Here is a 26,101-nt window from a genome sequence, read left to right as displayed (position 1 = left end):
TCTGGTGCAAATTACTGACCTCTGTCATCATTTTAGGTGGGGGAACTTGCACAATCGGTGGCTGACTAAATACTTTTTTGCCCCACTGTATATGTATGAATTGCATTTAAGTGAACAGCTGTTTTTAGCCTAGATGTTGCCCTTGTGGAGAAGTGTTGATATATGACTAAAGCATGTCATTTTCTCTCTCACGCACATAGATTGTATTTTCTCTTGTTTGTGTCCTTGTACTCGTGTTTTGGTGTCTTCTCATTCCCGTCATTCTCAACCAGCTACAATAGATGGTTTGGTAGCAGAACTAGCTTCTGATGGATTTCTTACACTTCAAGAAAATCTCTTCTTCCCTACTATCACTTTCTGAGTGCTTTTTCATAAGGATCATGACTGGTATTCATCTTAAAAAAAGAAGCACATTGGGGATTATTTTTGTGAACTGGTGCCAAATAAATAAAGTTAAATAGAACTGAATTGAAAGCATTAGTGATTTGTACTGATAAAGCAACGGAGACTTAAACAGAAACATTACTATGCCTGTATTGACTGGCTGCTAAATTTTTCCTCTCCCAAATGCAACGAGATGCTTAGTATTAGGTTTCCGTATTTTCCCTGAACGCCCCATCGGAAAGTGTCACGTGTGTCAAAGAAGAGACTGTTTTATGTGCCCTCAGAAGAGAGACTCAGGCAGTGTGTATATTCATTGAACCAAGTTAATTCCTCGGGTCACTCAAACTTTTTTTTTTTAGTTTCTTTTGAGTTTTTTACAATTTAATTGCACATTCAAACAGTCGTAAATATCACCTGTGAACATCAAGTGATTAATGAGACGTAACAACATAGCTTAGATATACAGACATCAATATCTCGAACTTTAATATTAGCATATAATTGAACATGGTATCGATTAATTTGGAAATTCACATAAGAGGAAAACTGCATTCTTTTTTTCATTTTGGATGTAAGATTTATTTATATTTCGGCTTCCTTCTGTACAGCTGTGTACTGTATTTATTCTTATTGTATTCTAATTTTTGCGTCATAACTTTTGCACTGTCCACTTCCTGCTGTGACAAAACAAATTTCCCACGTGTGGGACTAATAAAGGTTATCTTATCTTATCTTATCTTATCTTCCTTTAGCATTGTGATGAGCCTGTAAGGCAAAACTCGGGGTCAAATCTATAATGTATACCTGTTCGTTTCAGTAAGGCTCGGTAGATGAGCTAGCTACCTAACGGCTGTCGGCGCTGTTGCTAACACATGCTAACTATACCAGCTCTCCAGCTTGATGTGTCTGAGAGCTGATAGCCAGCGCACTGGCTTGCTTTGTATGATGCCGACTACAGTTTAACTGTCCATGCTAGCGAGCGAAGTGTGTGAGGAACGTGAAAGAAGAGAGGCTTGGCAGCACCCTCTAACACCACCACCACCACCGGCAGCATCCACTGGTAATCTTGACTACGGCTGTCTGTTGTCGCTAGCTGAAGTTCCTCCTCCGTTTGTGGATGAGGTAGTTTAGCTAGCTCAGACGAACCGGGGCGGCAGTCTATACATGTCTATCTGTCGACCACGAGGCGAGCTGCGAAAGGCAAATCTTGCAGTTCATGTTTCGCCAAGAGGTCGGTGTGGCGTCTTTTATTCCATCCTGTTCGTATCTTTTCCAACACGAGAAGAGGAATATGTCCAGATATAACATATACAGCCTGCTGGACTGGATCTACGGCGGGGTGGACCCCAAGTTTGAGGGCAACGGGGGCCCCGAGTGTGCTGCCTTCCTCGCTCCACAGCAGCGCATCAGCGAGAGTCTGGTCATCGTCCTCATCTCCTTGGTGGAGATTCTGGTGGCACTGAAGAAAATAAACATCTCCAAAGAGCTCAGAGTAGCCGGGAAAGACTGCATAAGGGCAAAGGAGGATAGTCTGGGCAAGAACCTGTTGCTGGTTACCCTGTGCATGACTTTCGGAGTGGAGGTTGGCTTCAAGTTTGCAACCAAGACTTTGATATATCTGCTGAATCCTTGCCATGTCGTCACCATGGTGCAGGTAAGCATGACACTGGAGGGAAAGAGCTGATGTGTGCCCTTTAGGATTACGAGTATGACTAGTGGGGATTTATTAGAAGATGTCATCTTCTCTTCCGAGCTGTCCTCTCAAAGCTGATGGGTTGATGGGGTATAAATTTTAGTGTGCTGGCTGGACTTCGAAGCCCTTGTTTTCATTAACTGGTTGTTGACCTGATCTCACCCATCTCCAGCTCTGGTGGAGCACCCTGATCGATATTTTGCAATCACTGTCTCTTAATGGCTTTATGGCGCCTTGAGATACATGAGCATGCTTTTTATTGAGCCATGCGAGGCTTAGAACAGGGGAAGAAATTATAAACTAATATATGTAGCACATTTAAAGCTTTTTAATAAAGTAATAGAAGCAAATTGATTCTAAAAACCACAGGAAATTCGGTAAGAAAGTACAAGTTTGAGCCTTGTTTGGACATCATTGTTCCGTGTGTTAGGGAGTTGGTCCAGTGCTGCCACGAAAGAAGACATCTCAAGTTCATTCCTTGGCTGTGAAACCAGAGCTGTCCCCCTCTTTGTCTCCGAATATTATTTTATGAAGCTGTTGTATCAACAGCCTGTAAGCCGGTGAGGTCAATTCCAGCCTGAGGTCGATGTCAAACTCTTTAATCAGCATTAGGGAGCTGTGTCTTTGCTTTTATGTGTTAAATAACACTTAGATCATGGTAAATGGACTGGTTCTTATGTAGCGCTTTTCTACTCATCTGAACACTCAAAGCGCTTTACTCAACTTGTGCATTCACCCATTCGCACAAGCACATTTTTCTAAGTGCTTTATAGCTAACATTCACACACATTCATACTCCGATGGATACACCGGAGAGCAATTTGGGGTTAGTATTGTCGCGAAATCAATCAATGTAGAGCAGTGAGACAAACCATGGAGAACATCAACTCGAAATAAGCACAAATATGCAATGTGTATGAAATCCTTCTGACCGTACTTGTAATAAAAGTTAACATAATGGAAGGATCCTCAAATGAACATCTTCAATAGACAACTTTAATGCAATATCAATATCCCAATAGGGCTGCCACGATTTGTCGACTAGTCACGATTACGTCGACTATCAAAATCGTCGACGACTGATTTAATAGTCGAAGCGTCGTTTGAAGCTTTGTAAGATCACAAAAGACGCAGGAATAAGTGGCAGGATTTAAGAGTGTAATAACGGACTGAAACAGAAGATGGCAGCATTGCATATACAAGGATGCCAGCTGCCGTTAAACCCCGAAGAAGAAGAAGAAGCAGCTGTGTCCCAGAATTCATAGCGCGGCCCAGCGCAGTTTCCAACAATGGCGGCAGCTAGTTAGTTTTAATGTTACTCTTATTATTCTTTCTGGGTCACAAAATAAACGTTTAACATATTTTCAGGCGAGAATTTAGCTGTGTAAACCTCAAATATCTGCTCAGTTTATCAGGACACCACATATTTTCAAAAGCGCTCCGACGTTTTCGGAGACATCTGTTACCCACTAGCTCGTTAGCGAGCCGGGGGCTAGGCTCACTAGCGCCGCGAGAACACCGGACTCCCCGCAAATCGTTTTCAAACCCACCGCCGTCTTTTGCTACTCAGGTTAAATATATATGAGTCACTTAGATAACTTAAAATGTTATTGTTTGGCTTTTTTTTTTAGTATTTTATTTGTTCCTGAGTAAATCAGTTTGTCTGAGATTAAAGTTATAGTTTTTACACAGCTGAATAAATATCAAGCAGACAGCTGATTATCAGAAGTGTGAGATGCTCCATATTCTGGGGTATATTTTAGATAGCAAGGAGTTTATTAAACTTCACCGAAACAATCTGCAAATTTCATTAAAATTTAATAAACTATCATCTTGTCTTTATTTTTAGTTAGCACAGACCTTAAACACTTAAAGCTGTAAGCTAATGATAGTTATATGAGCAGATGCTGCTGGTGCAATAAGCTGTAGTTTTACGTCCAATGGATGATGATCTGATTAGTCGACTAATCCCAAAAATAATCGGTGACTAGTTGACTATCAAACTAATCGTTTGTGGCAGCCCTATATCCCAAGGATATTTGGCATGCAGACTAGGGGAAGCCAGGAATCAACCACCAACCTTCCGATCAGTAGATGACCTGCTCTACCACCTGAGCTACAGCCGCCCCATCATGAGTCAAAATATGCAGTACCTGCTTGTTTACACATGCAGACTGCTTGATCTTCATGGTGCATGACTGCCATGTGACAAGTCATCATGAAAATTGAAGAGTAGAGCAAAGCTGATGTGCTCAATGATGATGGATTTTTCAGGTTTCAGGGAGGTAGCATGACAACCAGCGGACACTGAAGAATTGCTGGCTGTGATGAAAAATTGACTGACTGTAGTAAAATGTCCTTGATGTAAGGGCGAGATGGACAGCAGTGTATGTGTTGTTGGTGTTAAAAGGGGTGTGATCAAATGAGGAAATGGGTTTTAAAAGGAAGTTGTACAGCTTTCACAACTTGTGAAAATCATCTGCGTATAGATTTTTTTTTTTCTCCCATCCAGAGGAGGGGTGGGTGAGGGGGTGTTGACACTGGCACCAACTGATTATTTGTAGCACGTGCTTGCTGGAGCTTGAATCTGATGTGGGGAGAAAAAAAGCTGGAAAAGAGAAGGCGTCATGCATTCCTGCATTCTTGCTTTATTAAAGGTAGTGCCTGTGGGCTCGGCTGTCTTTGTTGAACATTCTTCTAAAGAAATCGTGGCTTATTAATTGTTCTTTGTTTTGTTTCATGCATGCATGAGCTCCTATCGTGATCACACTTTCCTCATGTTGCATCTTTAGCATATGGGTGTGGTTTTAATCCCTTTCAGGCCTGATGGAAACCTCAGATAAAAACATCTAAAGAGGGATGCAGAGCTCTCCAAGCACCCATTTATTTCCTGTCTCATTTGAGCTTGTTAAAGCTGTGCATCTGGAAACAATAGTGAGTTTCAGTTCACTCTTAAGTACACTCAATGAGGAACGAACACCACCTCTGTGCTGTTGAAAAGAAAATACCCTCTCGTTGCTACACTGCGTCAGTTTGCGTGCCTTTCAGTGTTGTTATGCAAGCAGCTGGTTTTCATGACTGTTAACCAAATCCACATTTTGAAGAGGACTGGCATTATTCTTGAAAACACAAATTTGGTGTGCTAGTGAGTTTGATATTTTCCTTCTCCGAGCACAAAGCAATGCGACTTTGGGAAAATGTGGTGCTTGTTGGCACAGTCATAGTATTTGATTGGTAATTTATTTCAACATGTGAACAATATACAAGTACATTTAGAAAAGAAATGAGAGAAAAAAAATATACTATACAAATTACATACAAAAAAACATTCTGATTAATTTACATGTTGAAAGGGAGTGGGAAGAAGTATACACTTATTTAATCCCACCCCTGTCCCATAAATTATCAGTGAATATTTAGTCAGCTTCCTTACTGATATAATTTGTAATAAAAATAGTGAACAGATTTCTGATATACTATATACTATAATATCACATCATGAATTTTTTGTTTGTTTGTTTTTAAATAGAGACATTCACTTAATTTAAATATTTTCCTTTTCTTTATAGATCGAGAAGATCATATTTTTATAACTCTTTTTGAACAGTTTTATGTTTGGACATTGCTTTAATTCCATATTCAGTTTGTTCCATAGTTTCACTCCATGAACAGAAACACAAAAGCTTTTTCTTGTAGTACGTACCTTCATTGTTTTGAAGTTACAAAAACCCCTTAAATTATAACTTCCTTCTTTCAAAAAAAACATACTCTGAATATTACCTGGCAGTTCTTTATTTTTTGCTTTGAATAGAATTTGTGCTGTTTGGAATTTCACTATATCGTCAATTTTCAATATTTCAGACTGCAAAAATAGTGAGTTTGTATGTTCCCTATAACCTGCATTGTGGATCATTCGAATTGCTTTCTTTTGAAGAGTAAAAAGTGAATGTAATGTGGTTTTATAGTTATTGCCCCAGACCTCTGCACAATAGCTTAAGTGTGGTGAAACCAGTGAACAGTAGAGAATATGAAGTGATGTTCTGTCGAATACCTGTTTTGCCTTGTTTAGTACTGCAATGCTTTGTGATACTTTGGAATGAATATATCTTACGTGAGCTCTCCAGTTAAGTTTTTCATCTATTATTACCCCCAGAAATTTATTTTCACTGACTCTTTCAATATCAACACCATTTATTTGAATCTTTGCATTTGTATTTAAACTACTATTTCCAAATAACATAAGTTTAGATTTATTCAAATTTAATGATAATTTATTTTTATCAAGCCAGAACTTCACTTTACTTATTTCATTAGTCATATCCTCCAATAAATTCTGCAGATCATCACCAGAGCAAAAAATGTTTGTATCGTCAGCAAAGAGAACCATTTTTAATACTTTGGACACTTTACAGATGTCGTTAATGTACAAGTTGAAGAATTTTGGACCCAAAACTGACCCTTGGGGTACACCACAAGCAATGTCCATACATAAGGAGCAACCACCATTTATTTTCACAAACTGCTTTCTGTCACTTAAATAACTCCGGACCCAATCTAGAACTACCCCTCTGATAGTATCTGTAGGTGGAGGAATAGAGGCGGTGTCAGTAGGAGCTTTTACAGAGCAGCAAGTATGAGCAAATATCAAGGTGAGAAAGCCCCACAGGGGATGGAGTTTAGTGTGTGATGACTGAGTGCTTCACATCCAGCAGCACGGGTTTTTCGTACGTTTTCCACCACATAGTACCGCAGCAGTCATCGTGGCACGCTGAGGGTCTCCCGACTGATCAGTTTATTATCGTGTATTTCCGTTTGAGGCCAGCGGAAATGGGTGTGGTTCCATAAACAACTAAATCACATAATGGGTATATCAAGTTGGAGAAATCGATATATGGAGGGGCACGCACTTTATGCTTCTTCTATGGCTTGCTATTGGTGCTAATACGAAGACAGTACGAACTTCCCCTGCCGTTTTATAGATTTCTAGATTTCAGAACTAGCTTGCACAAAGATAAAGAACAAAGAGCTTGAACATAACAGCTATTAAAAGACCTATTATACAAATTTCCAGGTTCATAGTTCTGTGTTCTGCTTATGATGGACCTCTGTGCAAACTGTTCATCAGTCCGACCTTACTGATTTACACTTCAATGGGGAATGAAAAACACCATGAACCCAGAAGGAGAAAAGTCCCAGCATTTATTTTTGTTTGTTTCCATCACGTATAATGCCAGCACTGACAGGTAGTGTCAGTGCTGGCATTAACTACCAAATGCCAGCACTGACATTTATGCTTGTAACCGCTTATGTAGGTTACGTTGTATGTTCTACATAGATTCTGTGTTGAACTCTGGTGCGGTCCCTCTGCTGTCTGAAACTGAAACAAGCCATTCTGTTTTTATCGACATAAAGAAGTTTTTTCATTGGCTCTCCCTCATAAATATGTTTGTACGTGAGCCACCTGCAGCCCACTATCACCTTAAGTGGATCAAACCAGTGAAACATTTAGAGTGAAAGTGTTTACACAGCAAGTCCCACAAATATCTTCATATAAAAAAGTGCAGTTTTAATAACAAGTCTGGTTTTCTACATGACAGAAATTCTGCTGTAAATGAAAGAAATCTGTCAGCATTTCTGAGCTGTAGCTCTAAGCTGTGTAAAATGACCAAAAATGTTGGTATCCAAGTTTTTCTTAATTCACAGACAGTGGATTCGCTCTGAAAATGGAAAATTATGTACTAAATAGTCATTATGTTATTTAAATGTTTATTTGTTACTTCAGTGCACTATAAATGGCCATGCAGGTCTTTATCAGTAGGAAAAGCTGTAGGAAAAAAATCCTATTTAAAAAATACAGTTAGTCTAAAATCCCTCTTTCACATTTTCTAGTGGGCCAGATTGGAGTCTTGGCAGGCCAGTTCTGGCCCCTGGGCCTTATGTTTGACACCCCTGGCGTAGAGCCTTGGATTCTGTCTGAGCTCTTTGCTTGTCATCATGAGTGTTCAGGGATAAAGGTTAAAGGCATTTACATCCATACAGTGTAACGTTTATACGCTGTCCAAATGAGGCATCGCCTGCCACTGGATTCTCCCTTTTTCTTTTTCTTCTTTTTTTTCCCACAAGTTAAAGACACACGACCTTCTTTTATCAAGTGAACTTTCTTCCCTTGTAGATCTCGCCAGGCACAGCTGAACTCGCAGCTAACAGATATCACGTGGGCACGTGATAAATGTTGCCGTCGGCTGCAGGAAACGTCAAGTCATCTGTCTGCAAAGCAGGTATCTTGCATTTCTGCAGCAGCTTTGAATGGATGCGCGTAGGCTGCCTATAAATGGATGTATCGCAGTATTAACAGTCTGTGTATGGCAAAAATAATCAGCACCATTATAACAGATCATCGGCCTCATCGTTAGGTATAGCCACATTTAATGTAGCAGCTGTCGCAATAACCCTGAGCATCACAGTATGTTTACTCATGTGCATCGCACTCGAAACACTGCGGCATGTCACTCTATGGTTGCACTCGTTAAAAGGAAGTCTGACTTATTAGCAATGATGTATTTTAATCTATAAATAACTCCTTTATCTTTCTATGCAAACAACTTTCAGCTGTACCCTTACCTTGACACAAGTTGGTACACACTGTGAAGGTAGTTTAAATGTCCCCATCATATTCGCCCATGCTGAACTATATTTGTCTGCAAGGTCATGTTCTCAAATTTTTTATTTATTTTGTCTTGTTGAATGACTGCTTTCCCTTTTACTCCCTGTAATTCCAGAAAATGCTTCGAGTCAACACTACTTAATTATTGTTATATTTATTTCTGGTCTTTTCCTTCTCCACTGCTAGTAGAAGGGCAACAGGAACCTGACAATATTTGGGGCACAATGTTCCAGCAAGCTGTACCTTGAGATAAAATTGTGTTTCAGCTGTAAAATTAATAGGGAGAAGCAGCAGTTAGACTTAACAGTGTCTTTATTAGTACAACAAGAGCATCAAGGCTGGTTTGACTCATTACTGTGATTATACAAGTGGAGATAATTCTATTAACTGTTGTTTTTGTTGTTGTTGTTGGCGGGGCGGGGGGGGGCGGTATTATTGGTGCTCTGAGCTTTCTTTGCAGTCTAGACCCTTTCCCTGGCATTTATTTACATAGTCATATTTATTTCCTCATATTAGTTCTCCACATTGTGGACACTCTGCTCCGTTTAGCCATGGGTGCACCGCTGCTCTGCACAGCCAACAGCAACATGCCTGGTTCTCCGCTCATCCACTTAAATATCAAATATCAAATATGGAGTTACCTATAGTTCGTTGTATGTTAATCCTATCAATTGCTTCATCTAGCTAGTTCTGGCTAACGTTAGGGCCTTGATATCAAAATATGTTTAAACAAACAACCTGTTGCTAGGCAACCAAGGATGCCATGAGCATTTTTCATTGATTTCTATGGGTGTCAAAATGACTCTTTTAGCAATTCTTTGTTTCTTGCACACCCTGAAATTCACTATATGATGAATGAACCCATTTTAGAGTGAAATCTGACATGCTGGTATTTTTATTTCTAACAGAATTACATGGGTTTGAAAATTACAAGGGTTCTATGATATGGGAGCATTTTGATGCACTTGTGTGGTTGAGGTTTGCATGTTTTAGTGTGGTTGACGACTACAAAAACACCCACTCGCAATGCGTTGCTTTTTGAGCACATGACGCACTGTGTGATGTGTTTCCTGCAGAGAAATCCTACAGCTGTAAACTGTGTAATAGACCACAAAGAACAAACTGGACTTATTACAGATTAGCTTCACCAGCTTTAGCTTCAGTGTATGTGAGGAGTGGACCCAGTTCCAGCCTTGTTAATCCATCCTACAGCTCAGGTAACAAAACAGGCTCTCATATTAATTATGAAAAACTTGCTTCACACAATTCCGTCAGCACGCTAAATAGTTAACCAGCCCAGTTTGTTTGCTTTCAGCGGCAGAGCGAAATTCACACTGCATACCAGTCTGTCTTTTGTCACTGAGCTCGCCTCCTGGAAGGTTCATGGTCACAACTCTGTCAATGTTCACAGCAATCAGGAAGTCATTTCCTGTCAATGCCAATTAACTCAATGAGCATCGAAGAACATGCCAGTGACGACGCACGGGAGAGAACTGCGTTTCCTGAACCAGGAAATAAAAATATCTAGTACCTACTTATTAATTGATGGCCTTTCTCAGAGAGCGCAAATATGATTCATTTCTGTACCTTTTAGTTTGTTCAGTGAAAAAATGAACGTCAGATCTGGCATTAACTGACACCTAATTTTTACTGTGCATACCTGATTTGCATATTTTTGTACTTGCATCACAGCAGATTTTATACCTTTTTTTTTTTTCCTTTCTTTGTTTTTTAATCCAGGACTTCTTTGAAAATATACAGCAGTCACTGGATTACACTTAAGTAGTCTTTCTCACCTATAAATAGGATCATGACTTCTTGGGCCAGTGTCCCACCCAGAGATCAATCCTAGTTATAGGCTTAAGTGGGATTTTGAATTGAATTAACACAGAACATCTTTCCCTGAATGCTTCTTGGATCAGACCCAACCTTAGCATAATTTCAAATGAACTCAACTTATTTTGATTGAGGAATATCAGTGTCCGTCCAAGGTTGGAGTGCCGGCATGACCACATGAATTTCTCTTTCTTTTTGCTTGCATAAAGTCAACAATCAGAAGTGTTTATGGGCTAAATCTTCTTGCTCAGTAATTTGCATGAAATCCATTTCTGAGTCTATTCTCTTGTGTGCTGTTAAAGTAGAGCTAATGGCACCGCTGGAGCCAAGACCTTTACTGCTGCCACATACAGAAAAGCATCCACTTACTTCTCTTAAAAATGTGTGCAAATACAACCCTTTATAACATTTGACATTTTATGATATTATGTTAATGTTATTTGCTGAATGTTGACTGTCAGTTTTTTTTTTTTTTTCTTAGTTGGCTCGTACTGCAAAACTGTGGAAGTTGTCGTTATAAGAAAAATACTTCAGCGAATGTTGTGAATTATATACTTCTATCCTTCACGGCATTAATGTTCAAATAAAACAATATTTTGCAGTGAAGGCTGCCCTAAGGCTCTGGCTAACAGTCAAGCAAGGAGTGACAAACATAAGAAAGGCAAATTTAATGTTCTCCTCTGATTCTGTGATGCAAAAAGTGAACAAGGTCAAGCCGTTACAAATAAGTAAAGGATCAGAGGGTAAAGTGACACTAATGCCAAAAGGGTAGCGTTACACTAGCGATTAACAGGTGCCATAAACTGGTGATTGGCTGAAAGGTGATGGAGAAAATGACGGCATCACTGCCACGTTCAGGCAAAATATTAAATCGTCACACAATATCAAAACTGATTGACACAGAAGTGTTCATATGAGACTGAAATGAGCTAAAGAAACCTTACATAGTCTGTACAACCAATTATATGCAACATTTATTTGATAATAGCTCGCAACTCTATGGCATGTTTATTTTATAACGACTTCTTATTCATTTAAAATGAGAGACTTGAGGGCTCCAAGTTGCAGAACGTTGTCTAATTGCTTTGATAGCTCAGACATGAGATAAATTATCAAAGTGACAACGTTTAACTGCCAGCAACGTATTGCCAACCCCTGTTTACAATGGAGGCTGACAGTAATGACATCTGCAGGAACCAACAAACTGTCAGCTTTGGCAAGCACGTTTTATCCACGGCAAAACATTTTCACGCATTGTTTCCTTCTCGTGACTTTATTGTGGTGTTTTAAAACGCGAAACATGACTCACGTGTTAGAATGAGGGGGAAATATGTAGAAAAGACTGAAGATGTAAATATAACTATGAAAGTCTGAGTGTTTTTTAATAGTCCCACACACGCTGCAGATTAATAAAGTTGATAGGCACGCCACAGATCAATCCCGGAGACGCATTTAAAACAAAAAACAAACCAAATATATCAACTGTGTGTTTGGAGAATGAATCTCGGGTCAGTTTCTTTTCTGTAATTCTGTTTCCAGCCTTCAGGCAAACTAAGTTTTCGTGTGTCAGATGGTGTTTTGAACAAATTCCTGTTTGAACTATTCTCGGGGCCCAGTAGCCCAATCACCATGCACAGATTGCAGGCTGTCTTTTGATCCACTCTCCTTTACAAGAATAAAGTCAGATTGTTGGTAGAAATCATTTTTGGCAATGGAAATATATCAGGAAGTCACTTCACCTTTGTTTTCAAATGCTGCCTCCCTTTTCTTGTGAAAGCTGACTTCCAAGTAGTGAGCTGTGAACTGAGATTGTTTAGCATGAAATCAGCTCATTAGTGCCAACACCCAGCAGCTCTAATGCCTCAAATTCCATCCTAATTGTGGGCCTATCCTCTTGTCTGAACCTCTTCTATGTATTTTTTTTTTTCTTAATTTGGACTAAGGAGACCTCACAGTTGCCTTTGGGATGTTCTGTTCAATGCTTCTGCTCTTGTGTTAGCACAAACTTGTTAAAGCAGTTCATTTTCTCTTGCAGAACTCGGAGCTGAAAGCTCTTAAAAGCCTTCGAGCTGTTCCATAACAACCGTATGAGCTTAATGCAATAATGTCGTTGCTCATTTCTCTCTGCTTTCCTCAACAGATCTTCCTGCTGGCCTGCCCGCCATGTAAGACAGCTATGGTTGTGTTCAGGTGAGCGTACGTGCACTCCTGGGTTCTTCCTGTTTAGTGTTTTCAACTTGTCGTCTACATTTAAGTTAAACTTTAAAGGTCTGAATTGGCAAAATATAGAGTTTTTTAGTGCAGACTGTAGAAAGGCCACGACTGCCATATGAGCCGCTTGTCCTGCTGAATGTAACGTCTAATGACTGGGCAGACAAAGCTCATGGTTTTTGTTTTCATATAATCCAAATTGTGGTTGACGTTGATTGTAATTACTTATTGGTTTCCCCCATAGTAAGCAGTTGTATAGTAATGTATTTGGGTTTATAGTCTCCTCTTCAACAACTCATCCGGTCTGAGCAGTTAATTATTCAGCAGAAATGACTCTGGTTTTGCCGGTGGGAACACGATGTGGGATTTACTCAGAAATAAATACAAGCAGGGTCACTTTCTGTTCCAGTAGCCCATGGGAGCCTCACAGTGAACACAGTGTACAGAGTCATAGCAACTTTATGAAACCACAAAAAGCTGGTTCTTACATGGGATAGAAATGTGAAACATGCCCCAATAAATATCCAATCGTTTGAAGAATTACTGAACTGCCAACATTATTTATCCACCAGGTCAAGATGTTCGTTCACATAGTCGGCTAGTTCATTTGTTGTCGTAACAACATATTTTAATTTGTCTCATTTATGTAAGAAATAGAGTCATGGCCTTTTGTTCGAGGCGCTTGTCATTTGTTTGTGTAAACATGGCATTTTACTCTGTGATGGTGGTGTGGAACCAGGCCCACTAACTGAAACATGCAAACCTCAAGTTTATTTCACCACATTTACAGTTTCAAAGTGACTGCCATGTAGAATGCCCCAACTAATCCTGCTGCCCACCAAAGAGGGTTTGGTCTTCTACCTGCAATGAGCACAGCACATAACAAGTTTAAAATAGATCCTTTTTTATTATTTTAATATTTGACATTTTTGATGTGCTACATTTCCTGTGACTGCTTCACAATAACAGTCACTGTACCTTTCTGTAATGTGAAGTAGTAGCTGCTGGAAACGTTTGCTTGTTGCGTGTAAAGCTCAGATTCTCCTGCAGTAGCAAATGGTAAATCTATGTTTAAGATTACATCTTTATCCCTTTTATGTATGAAGGCAGTTCAACAACCACTGGACTGTACTTGCCAAATAAAAATTGTAAAATTAGCAGGAGCAGCGTCATATTAAATAGTTATTACATAAAGTAGAAGTTTACGCTACAACAGTATCAGAGGTTCAGGTCTTGGCCTATGACATGCAATTAATTACAGTGATGGAAAAATATAAGGTCGCTAATGCTCGTTACGCTTTGTAAATTTTGAATTTGAATGAACCGCTTTTCAGAAGAGTGACAGCCGGACTTATTTGAAGCGGCATTACTTCGGCACTGCTGTTTTCCCGGCGACCTCGTCTGTCACAACAGTTATTTTGGCTCATTTGACAAAAAGAGCAGTCACAGGAGATAGATGGAGCTCCACACTCTGACACACATGCTCCTTGGCTTCTGTTCTGTATTTGGAGCCTCTTAACATTAATGTTAGTTCAAAAGACACATTTTTCCTTATGCTGGGTTTATTTATACAGGTTTACTAAATAAGCATCGCAGCTCCCACTAGGAGCAGATAGGCTATATGTGTGCGCTGGATGGTGCAACTAAAAGCTTCAAACCAAATTATACTAATTAGTCTGAATGAGTAGATGGATGCACTGATTTGTTAAATCGTGACATCAAAGCAAATTTATTTTGAGAGTGATCGCCTGAAACTTTACTGACCTGACTTTAGACAATAAGCGCTCCCACAAGAAACTGACCTTGACAAAGAGTAAGAGACAGCTGCTGCTAACAGCATCAGGGAGGAGTCTGATTGGTTTTCGGCAACATGGGATAGAATCTAAGCTGTCCTCCACCTGTTCCTCTGTCCCTTATATCAGCTGGAATTGATTCATATGTCAGTAGTGGCAGAGTCTTCTATGGGTTGAATGCTTTGGGGAGGGCAAATGGCCTGCAGAAGTCAAGAGGGGAGTGTAGTAATAACAGCCCTTTTCCCTCCCTCTCCTATTCTGTTTTTTCCTCTTTTCTTTCATTGATGATAAATCTGAAAGAGATGCTTTAGACAGACTCACACTTGTTAGAAAGCCTTTATTGTTTTAACCATAGCTCAACCCCGGTAACTTCTCTCCTCTGCGCTGCTCTGTGTCTGGAGAGGGAAGAGAGCAAAGTGAAACCAGAAGGACAGGAGAGAAACTAACATGACTCAGAAAGGTTTACACAGATTAGGTAAATAGCAAGTGACCTTGTAGGTATTTTTAATGTCTGACATTTTTATTGTTTTCAGGCTGCAGGTCCACATGTTGAATGGTGCATTACTTGCTTTAATGTTCCCTGTAGTCAACACCAGACTGGTAAGTAGACCGTGATCTTCAGATCTCATTTATGAGCAGCCCTCTTCTAGCCTTTGTTAGGTCTCCAAGGTGTACAAGGTTAAGTGTCGCACTCACTGAGCAGCTAAACGAATGTTATCACTTACCTCTGGAACGGCGATGTTGTGTTGAAAAAGACTACACTGTGTCTGTGCAGGTATCATTGGTTTCCTCTATAATATCGTAAGCTCTAGAACTTGCTGTGTAAAGAGACCTATGATGATGATTATGTTATGATTTGGCGCCGTATAAAACGATTGAATTAAAATTGAAAGCTCTGACTCACTCAAGGCGCAGCTTGAGTGGGTGCAGGAGATATTTCACAAATTTAAACTTGATCTGTTTGAATGAAGTCACTTTGGTAAGTTTTAAACTTAAAAAAAAAACCCCAGCATAGCCATTAAGACTAAGTGCTTTTCCTTTTATAACAGTTCTCACAGAAATAAGGCTGAGCTGTTCTGCCATATCTGCAGTTCCCTATCAGATAAACTTGTTTTTCTCAAGCAGGGAATGAAGGCTTACACAGCTGTTTTGCATTTTATAACATCAATAAACTTTATGTCAGTATTTCTTACAGAGCACAGTAAACTATGATTGCACCCTGAACATTACGTGCCTGCCAACCAACAGGAAAAGAGGCAGTTTACATCAGTCACTTGTAAATTAAAAAAAACACTGTGGACAAAGATCTCATGTGTTTCTTGAGTTATACCATTAAAGGGAACCCATATTATGCTTTCGTGGTCGACACAGTGGATCATCTGTCTCCATCTAAGCCTGTTCCTACCATTCTCCTCAGTCACACCAACCCTTTACATGTCCTCCTGCTTTACATCCATAAATCTTCTCTTTTGCCTTTTCCTGCTGCCTGACAGCAGGACAAACAAAGGGTGTAGCCATATTCAGCATCTGTTGTTCAATATTTGCACTGCATCTGTCCTCTGCACATATCTAAACCATCTCAGCCTTCCCTCTCTAACTTTTGTCTTTAAAATGTCCATGAGATTCACTTGTTTCTAAACTATCCATCTATCTTGGGCTCTGCAGCTCTTCCTGCTGTCTTTTTGGTTGCGCCACTGTTTCTAAACCAGACATCATAGCAAGTCTGACTGCAATCTTGTAAATCTTCCCTTTCACTTTTGCTGCCATTCTTCTTTCACAAATCACCGCGACACTCGTCTCCACCCACTCCACCCAGTTTTAAAAAAACAAAAAAAACATGGTCAACATATGTACACGTAATCCCTGAGAAACGAAAGCTCCAACTTCAAACTGCTGTAAACACTCAAGTTTCATACAATTTTATTATTATTATTATTATTATTATAGATTTTGTATGATGACAGTGATCATTAATGAGGCCATACATTTTTAGAAGAAAGGTGCCTTATAAAGGCAGCTAAAATAGACAGACGGTGTACCTGCTGTTCTTCCATCTCTTTGTTCACTTGGGTAATGTTCTGTCATGGTTGCTTGTTAAGCAGTAGCATAGCTGGAGACTGTGAGGCCACAGGTCTTTAAGATTTCAGGGCCCAGAGCAAGTTGGGGGCTGTTCTGCTGTATCTGGGTGCTGTAAAAGAATTAAAATGGTTTGTTTGCTTTTCATTTTCTCAGCTGCCATTTGAGAAAGAGATCTATTACATCCAGCACTCCATGATGTACCTGGTGCCTGTTTATCTTTTCAGGAAAGGAGGTAGGTGTTTCTTCATTCTGACTTTTCACATGTCAGCCGAGCAAAGTGATAATATCTCCATGGATGGATTCACTTTTTGTCTGTGTCATTTGAGATGCTGTGGATACCAGCTTTTTGTTTTGTCTGTTCAGTGTCTGTTAATGAAAGATTGTTTGGTCATTTCCACTTACATAGATGATACTGAAGAGCAACTATAAAACCAGTTTAACTAAAAGGAGTTCTCTAAAGAGCTTGGAAGGAAAAGCGTCTGGACTTCTTTAAGTTGCTTGAAGACGTTTCACCTCTCATCCGAGAAGCTTCTTCAGTTCAAAGTTCAAATGGTGTCGAATCCCAGATTTAACATGTGTCCTAGGGGAGTGTCCCCCCAAGAGGGTCATGAACTCCCTGTTGATCCTCCACCTAATCACACGAGCCAAGATGTGAAAAGGGGTGTAGGTCACAATCAGCCAAGGTTTCGGGTGAACCCGCTATAAAAACCTAGCTCTTTAGACTACAATGACCTGGATGACATAAAAGGAGTCTCATACAACCATATACAGGAGGCCCTTTAATACAGCTAACTTTCAAACAGTACTACTAAATTGCTCAATCTCTATATAGCAGATTTCATACTGCTTATGGCTGAAAGTACTGCACCTCTTACATGTTACATCTATAGGAACTGCCATTGGTGCTTAATGTCAGAGAAACCCATACTACGAAGCACCAACTGCAGTTTCTGTGCTGACGATAATGTCAGAGGAGGTTTGGGACTCTGCAGTTATCATGTAATTTTGACAGCAAATTTTGATTTAGTTGGGACCTATTTGGACCATTAAAACAAACACACACACACACACACACACACACACACACACACACACACACACACACACACACAGGGGCAGATCAAATGTGCTCATCCAACTTTACAGTACAAGGAGATCACTTCCAAACTTGTCCTTTCTTTCAACACAACTTGATTATGTCTGATTTGAATTGCATCTCTCCAGAATATTTTCGTAAAATGTTTAATCACTGAAGTGTCAGTACATTTCATCATAGTTTTTGCCCTCCTACATTTGTTTTTATTTAGCCATCTTCTTATTTTCGCCCGATGATAAAAGTCATGGACAAAAACTATGACGAAAATCATTGGTCAACAAAATTAACAGTGGTGTCAGAAGAGTGTTGGTGAATTTTGCATATAGTGCATTTCAACAGTTGTGAACCCCACTCTGTAGCTTGGCATGGGCTGAAGTTTCTGATGGGCTGAAGTTTCTGTCGCTCCTAGATGCAATAAGACCTTTTACAGATAACTGTGAAATTTCATCCCTCCCAGACATTTCAAACACTGACTTGTTGCAACGGTGGCTTCGTATTACAACAGAGCGAGTACAGAGCTCTGTAAAACAACCTATTTTTCTGCAAGTGTTTGTGTATGTGGTAATAGGCGCCAAAACACCTGAATTTCAAAGATTAAAAGACTTTGTCCCCCTTGTCCATGTGGTGTCCCGACTGACAATGTCTGTGGTAAAACTTAGTGGACAATTACAAGTAAGCACAAAGGGAAAAACCAGTGTGTCCAAGCCATGTGACTGCACAACTTTGAAAAAAATTCACTGACAGTTATTTTGTTCACACACCATCACTTGAACCCAACCACCAATCCCCATCCCAACCCGTCATGGCAGATGCCTACCCCTCCCTGAGCCGCCTTGTGCCAGAAGTTTCTTCCTGTTTAAAAGGGAGTTTTTCCTTCCCACTGTCGCCAAGTGCTTGCCCATAGGGGGTAATCTTTTTTGATTATTAGGCTTTTCTCTGCATTATTGTAGTGTCTTTACTTTACAGCGTAAAGCTTGAGGCCACTATTGTTATGATTTGATACTGTATTAGTTAAAGTTTAACTGAATTATTGGACTAATTTTTTGATTATTTGGCAACAGTAGATCTATTATGCATTAGACATTATTGAAAGCTCAGTAAAGCACAATAGAGAGCCTTTGAAAGCTGGATATGGACTTGGGTTTAAAAAAGCGACCAGGTTATAGTTTCTGATTATGGACTTGGTGAGTGATGCCTTTTTTTGTAGCTCATGGTGATCCACACTCAGTTATGTTTACTCTCTGGAAGTTTCACTTCTAGTTTGTTAACTAGTCTTATTTCCTTGTTGTGTGCCTCTTTTTGATTTTGCCAATCTCAGTAAACTAGTTAACATGGTTCCTAAAAATTGTTTATGCAACGTGTTGTGAATGCAGACAGATTTGAACATGAGCACAGCTCTTACTGAAGACATCTGAGCTGTTAAAACCCAGGGGTTGATAAAAGGAACTAAATGAGTGAGTCTAAAGCAGGACATCAGTGGGAGCAACGTTTATTCAACTTTATTCAAACCTTGATCTGTAAGCACAGATGACAGTTCATCTTGTTTAACTGGTAAAACTGACATCGATGCAAATTTTCAAGCTTGTAACCCAGTAATAGAATAGAAGTGCCTGATCATGTTTATTAGCAATGTAACAGTAGAGCTCAACAGATGGGGTTATTTTCTTGCCTATGCAAATCCAATTCCAGAAAAGTTGGGATGCTGTTTAGCATATAAATGAATGCAGAATGCAATGGTTTGCAGACCTCAAAGCTGTAATTTCTTCACAGTAGAACACATTTTAAATTCACACATTTTACATGTGAAAAATATTAGCTCGTTTTGACTTTGATGGCAACAACAAAAAGTGAAAATGGGCAGCGGTTCTCCATTCTGCGATAAATTGCATTTCAGATTAATGTTCCTCATCTACAGTGCATCTCTATCATCAAAAATTCAGAAAATCTGAAGAAATCTCTGTGCGCAAAGAACACAGAAAACCAATATTGGAAACCTGTGATTGTCATTCCCTCAGTGTGCATTGCATTAAAAGCAGGAATGATCCTGTCAGAGCCTAATTTCTGTCCCATTCATAAATGCAGCTTAAAGCATTAAATTGCATTACATTTACAGCATGCCAATATCTTCAGAATTAAGGTTGTACAATTAGAGCACATTTGATACGACTTCCTGGTACTTGTCCTCCGAATGCCAGCAATGAGCAAACAGGAAAAGCCAGTTTGACACCATATCCTGTTTCTTGTTTTTTCTGTGGTTCCACTTTCTCTCTATGAACTCTGCTGACGTGTTAAGGACACATAAAAGAGGAAGTGTATAGAAATAGCTTTTGGTTCTTCTCTAGTTTACATGTCGTCAAACAGGTGGCCAGGACTGGCACATATGACACATTTTGTGTGTTTGCTGTCTCTTTAACTCAAAGTGTTTCTTTTTGCAGGTGTGTACAAGCCTGAGCCTCTGGGAGATATGTGGTGGGCTGTGCTCTCTACAGGCATCCTGTTCTTCTATCACTTCACCTTCCTGCAGCTCCTTGGCCTGGTAAGATGGAGCCCTCTGCTGGACACTGTGTGCTATTTCACTATATTTTTATTACACCATCACTGCCTTAGACATAAAGTTGTGGTAAAGCTTTAAGATTTAAAAAACAAACAAACTGAAATTGTAGGTTTTTGTTTTTAAAAAAAAAATAATAACATAAACCTAAAAAATAGTAGTTACACAGGTACAGAGGGAAAAAAGTATTTCAGCATTGGCCTAGACTGTTAAGGTCTAAGCTTAATGAGCAAACCCTTGTGAAAATACTAGATATTTTTGTTTAGAGTTCACAGTGTAGCTAGAGCTGTTCATCCATTCACCCATCCACTCTGTCATAGGAGGGGTTGGAGCCTGTCTCAGCTGACATTAGGCGGGGTACACCCTGAGCAGGTCAACACTATCGCACCCATTTACTCTCGTATCCAACTTAAAATGACCAACACGCATAACTTTGAACTATGGGTGAAAACCCACACGAGGAGAACTATTGGTCAATTTAAAAGTGAAGAAAATGTATATTTGGATTTAAAATTATGGCCTTTTATCTAGAGCTAAAAAACATTACACACTGCAGTTGATAAAATGGAGCTTAGTTAAGTACTCTGGATGATTTCTCGTTGAGCAACATGCATACTTTTCCCCCAATATGTCCTGGATAGTTAATCATCTGCCAATTTTTGGATTGGTCTGCAGCAGGCAGCTAAACAGAGACAGCAGGTATAATCATTGTCATGTTTTTAATCCATGCATGTCTGAACTGGTCCCCACAGTGATGCACACATGTTAGGCCTGTTTCTGAACATGCGACGTGCTTATGAACACCAACAAACAACCTCTTTTTCCCATTTTACAAAGTTAATACTTAAATTTTCACATAAATAATTTACAATAAGTAAATATTAAAACCGAAAGAGCTGATTCAGATCATTTTATACCAGCTTGTACAAGCAAACTGTAGGTGCATTTCCTTTATACTACTCTTAAAAATAATAAGTGAGTAATAAAAATAAACTAAACAGGGTGTCACTGGGGTAGAAAGGGAAGAGTGAGGTTTATTTGTAATAGAAGCAGGAAAATTTGGCAGGCGTAGGCTTCTGAGCGATGAGGGCCAAACTGTGACAGCACAGGCTCAGAGCTTCATGTGGACTGTTGTCAGCATGCTGTTGGTAATACTTATCAAAATTCTTCAAGGAAGGACAACCTGTGTACCAGTTGCTGCAGATGATACAAATATCCTGTTGTATCAAATCCCAAAGGTTCTCTATTGAACTGAGATCTGGTGACTGTGGAGGCCAGTGAGTACAGTGAGCTCATTGTTGAAGAAAGCAGATTACGGGATACGCTGTGATTATAGAAGGATGGACACGGTCAGCTCCCTGTTTGGCTTGTTCATGCAGGCTGTGGTGTTTGAATCGTGCTCACTTTGGTACTAAGGGGCCCCACCTGTGCCAAGAAAATATCCACACCATTACAGCACCAGCAGCCTGAACCACAGTCTGACTCTGACTCTACCATCTGAATGACACAGCAAAAATCAAGAGATCAGACCGAGCAACGTTTTTCTAATCTTCTGTCCAATTTTGCTGTGCCGTGAGAATTGTAGCTTCAGTTTCCTGTTCTTAGCTGGCAGCAGTGGTAGCCATCCGGTTAAAGGTTTGACATGCTGTGCGTTGAGAGATGCTCTGCTGAATACCTACAGTCCAGCCATTCTCCTCTGACCTCTGGCATCAATGACACATTTTCACCAGCAGAGCTGCTGCTCACTGGGTATTTTCTTCTTTTCAGACCATTCTCTGTAAACCCTAGAGATGGCTGCGTGGGAAAATTCCCAGTTGGGTCAGCAGTTAATGAAATACTCAGACCAACCAGTCTGGTGCCAACAACCACATTCAAAGCCACTTAAATCACCTTTCTTCCTCATTCTGATGCTACGTTTGAACTCAGATTGTCTCTACCATGTCTACATGCCTAAATGGTATTGAGCTGCTGCCACGTGATTGGCTGAGATATTTGCATTAATGAGCAGTTGAACGGGTGTACCTAACAAAGTGTGTGTGTGATATTGTTAGTCATAAATCCTGAGATATTAACACCTAATTATTGATGATCCACTGATGCTCCCTGTTTGGCTTGTTCACAACTTTAGAGTTTATAGTAAAAAATTATGCAGCCTGTTGCCTCCAAATTGATCTCCTATTTTGGACCAACATTCAGTTTATTTTCTGCTGGATGCAAATCAGCATTATTCCCTAACAAAGCAATTCATCAGCTTTAAGTTCCAGGGTGTTTCTGGCACAAAGAGGGCAGAGAGTAGCTGCTTGATTGAAAAATGATAGTACAGAGTAATCAATGAATTGTGATTGTAAGGCCCACAGTGCTGATGTTTGTCTTTTCTAGCATGTGCTGACTAAATGGTTGTAAAACCCCTGAAAATCTTTAGTAATTACAATGATACGACTCATTCAACAGCCGGTTAATAAGTCATGGAGGATTTCCAGGCAATGAAGTCTGACATCAGTCAATTAGGTGTCTGCTTTTTGGAGCTGAAATCTATTGGAAGAGAATGATTGTAAAGATATGTACAGCAAAGTCAACCATAATGTTTGCTTAAAAAAATTAAAATAATGAATTATCCACTGGATAAATTTGGATTCATATTGGCATCAAATTAGGTCTTACTCTGTCTCGTCTCTGCTCTCCTCCAGGCGACTGAGGTCAACTTGAATAACATGCTCTGCCCGGCTGTGTCCGATCCATTTTACGGCCCTTGGTACCGGGTTTGGGCGACGGGCCACCAGACCTTGCTGACGCTCATCCACGGGAAGCTCCTCACACTCCTCTCGCAGCACAGCGGCACCGCCTGCAGATACCTGCTGGACACACTCAGACTGCGCAGCAAGAAAGTTGACTGAATGTCCACGAAGGTGCATTCAGACCTAGCCTTTCACTCCTTTTACTCCAAATGCCTGCTTTTACAGTGTCTTTCTTTTTAAATCAACATTTTAATGCATCTTTTAAGACTTGTTTCACAGAAACAAGCGAGCATTTCAGGGCCAGTGAATCTTCGTGTCATTCTTTTAGCGTTGTAGTTGGCTTGCATGCACAAACGTACCGGGCATTTTAAAGCTGGCACTTAGAATTGTGGCGTTGGCCAGATTTTAGCCCTTGTTCGTTTTTTGTTTTTTATTTTCAGAAATATGTCAGCGAATTTGTGGCAATTACTCCAGCTGCTTCTTTTTAAGCTTTGAGGACAGAAAATAGGGGTCACCCAAATGTCACTACTGATCTCCAGCTGTTACACTTTTCTGATTGTTGTCGGGGGGGTTTTAAAGTTGCACTAGATCATATGTTAGCGAGTTTATTTGCTTCAAACTTGAACTTTGGAGCTGAATGAAAATCTGAGCAGTTGTAAAAGTTACTGCCTGTGTATAGCGTGAGGATTTCTGTTTGACACTCTCAGTGTTGTTACGACTGAAAGCTTTCTGGCGTTCTTCTGTTCCCACTTGACTCCACGGCTGTGCGGGTTATGAAAGCATCGCCGTGGAGGTTTCTTTTGCCTTTCTGTCTCCAACTTGTTCAGATCATTCCAGTTGTGATAATCAGGGGACAGACTGCGACTCAAAGCAGTGAAAGAGGATCCAGAAATCTACAGTGGGATGTTAATATTATCTCTGTGAAGGAGTTTTTTTGTTTATTAGTCTTTGTTTTATTGTGCCGTTAGACCATAATAAGTGAGGTATAATCTCGAGTGGGAGGAATTCGGTGTTTCCCAAGATAAAGTGTCTTTCTGGGTTGGATTAATGTATCTTACAAAACATCCATTCTCTCCACCGCAACTGTAACGAGCCACACTCCAGTTTGTATTTTAAGAAATGCATCTGATGTTCTGCATCAGGTCACTGTGGGTCATTTATTCATGGCCCGTTTGAAAGGAAGTATTAACTGATAAGTTAGAAGATGTCAGTCATGGTATGTATCATTTCAAATATGAGGGATGTGTGTGTATATTACTGTAGCATATTCTAAACTTCACTGCAAAGAAGGGATAAGAGGAACTTTTGTATTTCTATCAGTTTGAGTGTATGTGCTGTATTGAAAATAAAGGTGATTGTAGCTCATCACAGTTCTCCTTGTGTGTATGTTTAAGCGTGTATTTTTTGCCTTTTAACCATGTTGCTTGCGTTAGTATTAAATCTGACTTTATTCTGCTGACGACCAACAGATATTACCACTTTGTGTCTCCGTTAATACCGTGATCATGAATTGGAGCTCGCCAAATAGACTGGCATTGTGGGAAATGTGCATATTGTTACAAAGAGCTGAGAAGATTAAGAGGATTTGCCATGCAGCCAGCATGGAAGTAAAAAGGTATCTAAGCTCTACACTGCAGAAAATGCCCTGCTTCAAACAATATAAATTATAATTCAGGATTTCACACCACAGCGCTCATGCTGATAATGAGGTCCATAGTTTTTTGTGGGGTTTTTTGGAACTGTAATACATATTTTTAAAGTTTTTCCTCTGTGCACTGTCACAGTGGATTTTAAATCAAGTGTAATGAAAATAGAGACTTTTAGCTTTAATTTAAGGTTGGCTAAAACAAAATTTGCATCAGTTTTTTAGGAATTTTTGCAGAACTAACTGTGCAGACTCTTTTTGTCTGCCACATTCTAATCTGACTTTATATTGGAGCGGTTTACACCGTGTTTTCACATTTATGGGGCAGGACGGTGGTTAGCACAGTTGCCTCACAGCAAGAAGGTGCTGAGTTCAATTCCACCATCACGCCAGGGCCTTTGTGTGGAGTTTGCATGTTCTTTCCGTGTTTGTGTGGGTTCTCTCCGGGTACTCCGGCTTCCTCCCACAGTCCTAAGACATTCAGTTAGTGGGGTTAGGTTATTGGAAACTCTAAATTAGGTGTGAGTGCGAATGGTTGTGTGTGTCCAGGAGACCTGTCCAGGGTGTACCCTGCTGGGATAGGCTCCAGCGCCCCCCGCGACCCTGAAAAAGGAGACGTGGAAGTGAATGAATTAGGCATGTGTTGATTTCACACTGAGACAATTTTAAAGTCTAAAAAGTGTCCTTGGGTGTTCATGATTTGGTTGATGTTGTTTTTCTGAACCAATGAAAGAATACTGTAGTTCTTCTGTGACCTTACAGTGAGCTGCTCACTGCTTTTCTTATTTGCAAGAATGTTTCAGATTGTTGATTTGGCCACTTCTACATTTCTTTTTCTTTTTTTTTTTTTTAATTTATGAGGGCCTCCCTCATTTGTACTCGTATCTCTTCGTACATCATATTGAGAGTTTTGATGAAAAGCTACAAATTGCACATTTATCACTTGGATCAACTCTATTATCTGCTTAATTTCTCATAGAATAACAAGGGAACCGGTCTGAACCTGCCCTACTTACCCATCAATTATCCAATTGCTTTTGTCTGACAATGGGAGACTATAAAAATGGATGTAATATGCTTGTCAAATATCTTGAATTTATTTATTTTTAGAAAAAAAATTACCCAGCATGACATACTAAGTTCATTATTTTTATGAATTGACTTAAAACTCAGACAGAACAGAGAGACCGCAAAGTTTAAGAGCTGATCTAATTAAGCTCACTAGAAATGAGCGATGGAGGTGGCAAAGACCAAATTACTCATCTTGTTAGATTCAAGATTGACAACCACCGTCGGCCTATTTTAAAAACCGGTTTTCTCCCAGTCCCACCAGTATTGTCTGTTACTCTCTCTGCAACCTTGATATCCATAGGAGCATATTTGACAGGCAGCAAGCACAACTCGACAACAAACA

The 26,101-nt window shown here is 39.8% G+C and overlaps 2 protein-coding genes across 2 annotated transcripts in view; one reads left to right on the top strand and one right to left on the bottom strand.

Annotated features, from left to right (window-relative positions):
• Window positions 1–1,190: 1,190 nt before the first annotated feature.
• tmem164 (transmembrane protein 164) lies at window positions 1,191–24,408 on the top strand. Its single transcript, XM_086309585.1, has 6 exons — window positions 1,191–2,038; window positions 12,718–12,767; window positions 15,115–15,181; window positions 16,814–16,892; window positions 20,192–20,292; window positions 22,995–24,408. The coding sequence occupies exons 1-6, from the start codon at window positions 1,601–1,603 to the stop codon at window positions 23,199–23,201; spliced, it is 942 nt and encodes a 313-aa protein (XP_086165711.1). The 5' UTR covers window positions 1,191–1,600; the 3' UTR covers window positions 23,202–24,408.
• Window positions 23,268–26,101, bottom strand: part of ammecr1 (AMMECR nuclear protein 1) — a 28,589-nt gene continuing 25,755 nt past the window's right edge. The window contains exon 7 of the mRNA XM_086309584.1: window positions 23,268–25,290. The gene's annotated coding sequence lies outside the window, so the exon portion shown is untranslated. The remainder of the gene's footprint in view (window positions 25,291–26,101) is intronic.

Source organism: Aulonocara sp. 'chitande type north' Nkhata Bay, linkage group LG10, assembly GCF_057382095.1.
Source record: "Aulonocara sp. 'chitande type north' Nkhata Bay isolate Kocher_YH1m ecotype deep benthic linkage group LG10, A_spYH_male_GT1.1, whole genome shotgun sequence".
NCBI classification, from domain to species: Eukaryota; Metazoa; Chordata; class Actinopteri; order Cichliformes; family Cichlidae; genus Aulonocara; species Aulonocara sp. 'chitande type north' Nkhata Bay.
The sequence above is the reverse complement of the archived record's forward strand: the minus strand, read 5'-3'. Positions and strand labels throughout refer to the sequence as shown.

What these genes read in the sequence shown, in the direction of transcription:
- tmem164 (XM_086309585.1), top strand. Translation starts at nt 1,601, where the DNA reads ATGTTTCGCCAAGAGGTCGGTGTGGCGTCTTTTATTCCATCCTGTTCG. An exon ending in ATGTCGTCACCATGGTGCAG is followed by an intron (nt 2,039 to 12,717) that starts GTAAGCATGACA and finishes TTTCCTCAACAG; the next exon opens with ATCTTCCTGCTGGCCTGCCC. An exon ending in TTATCTTTTCAGGAAAGGAG is followed by an intron (nt 16,893 to 20,191) that starts GTAGGTGTTTCT and finishes TTCTTTTTGCAG; the next exon opens with GTGTGTACAAGCCTGAGCCT.